At 43.6% G+C, this 1,631-nt stretch overlaps 1 protein-coding gene across 3 annotated transcripts in view; it reads right to left on the reverse strand.

Moving 5' to 3' along the window:
• Nucleotides 1–223: 223 nt before the first annotated feature.
• Nucleotides 224–1,631, reverse strand: part of snupn (snurportin 1) — a gene marked incomplete at its 3' end in the record, with an annotated part of 25,761 nt that continues 24,353 nt past the window's right edge. For all 3 annotated transcript variants that reach the window (XM_014029892.1, XM_014029891.1, XM_014029893.1), the window contains 1 exon segment: nt 224–320. In XM_014029892.1, the coding sequence (XP_013885346.1) occupies nt 224–320 (97 nt within the window).

Here is a 1,631-nt window from a genome sequence, read left to right on the forward strand (position 1 = left end):
TTTATCCAGGTTGAAAGCTAGTTCTCTTTGACCAGCAGATAGAATGAGGGTAGGACATTTCCCTGTGAAAGCCTCACTTGAACTTTTCTTAACGTTATTTACAGTAAATAAAATCATTTTACACTTGAGGGAGAGAGCCTGGTGTTTGTAAAACACTATTTTTTTAAATGAAGCAGGCTATCAGTGTGAACCTGTGTGGTCTAAATAAACCAGGCCCACTTACCTTTTCCCATGGCAGAGTTGTGTCTGTTCCCACCGGGCAGCAAGGAGGGGAAACGGTTCACACAATAGCCACTTTTAGTGTAAGCAGCAGTGGAGCCCTTCAAAAGGAAACCAAAAACACACAAAACATTAAGAGAGAAAAGTTTAATTTTAGCTGCTAACCCCCGCAATGGTGTCAAAGTGAAAACAAATCACTTTGAAGTGTCTTTTTATGGAAGAAAAAGATCTTTAAATCAAAATTTCGTTCAGTTTAATGCAAAATAAATCTACAACTGGATGAAGAAAAGGTGCAAAGAGAGGCTGTGCATGTTAAACACAGTTATAGTGACACATTAACCAGGTTAGTACAAACTCTGGAGTAACACTCTGAGGTATCTGCTGGTTTGACACAGCTGCAGGAAATGAACCTGAAACAGCTCAGCTACAGACGGACAATAAAAAACAGTTAGAATGGAAGATGGAAGTCACGTCCACTCCAACATGGTGCCAAGACACTGTTTGTGAAGGCTTCCCAAACTTTTTCTCCTGTTTGTAGAGGGAAGCAAAAAGGAGCAACGTCATCATCCCCTGCAGATCAACCAATCCGGTGAGACTGTGTGTGTGTGTCTTTACACACCCGTTTGTTTGAGAGGAAATGACATCTCACGCTGCTGATACTGACACACTTTGATTAAAGGATTTACATGTGACAGACCTCGGCTGTGTGGATGAACTCGCTGACTTTCAGGCTGATTCAAGCTTTTGTAGGAACATGTAGAACGACTTTGAAGAGGGAAACCTCTACAGCAGTGACTGTTGATGATAGGGTTGGGCATCGAGTCTCGAGTATCGATTGGAACCGGGACTAACATTCCGATTCTCCCGGAATCGTTCAATTTCTAAAACTTCGATTCCTTGTTTCGATTCTTCCGCCAACCGGAAGTAGCCTAAACACCAACGAAGAAGAAGCGTGTGCGCGCATTACGCAGAGCGGCGTTTGCAAACATGGAAGGTGTTCGGCGGCGTTCACAAGTGTGGCTCAACTTTACTAAAATAAACGACCACTCGGCTAAGTGCAACACTTGTGGTAAAGTTATTTCGTGCAAAGGAGGGTGCACAACTAATATGATTAAACACCTCCGGCTTCATGGTGTAGAATTAACGAAGTGCACCGTCTTCGACGTGCTGCGTCGTCCTTCCTCCACTGCCTCATCCTCGGAGTCTCAGCCTAGCGCCACGCTGAACGCACAACTCGGTAAGTAAAATACGTTTTATTGTGACAATCAGCCGGCAGGTTTTAATCGACCTCATAGAGTGGATCAACTCAAATGCAAATATTTAGCTAAAATTAGCATGTGTATTTTTAGACGATCGACCTGAAAATGCTAACCGCAGCCAGGCAGCTCACCAGACTCCATCGTGTGTTAATC

The sequence above is a fragment of the Austrofundulus limnaeus genome, unplaced genomic scaffold, assembly GCF_001266775.1.
Source record: "Austrofundulus limnaeus strain Quisiro unplaced genomic scaffold, Austrofundulus_limnaeus-1.0 Scaffold964, whole genome shotgun sequence".
Taxonomy (NCBI): Eukaryota; Metazoa; Chordata; class Actinopteri; order Cyprinodontiformes; family Rivulidae; genus Austrofundulus; species Austrofundulus limnaeus.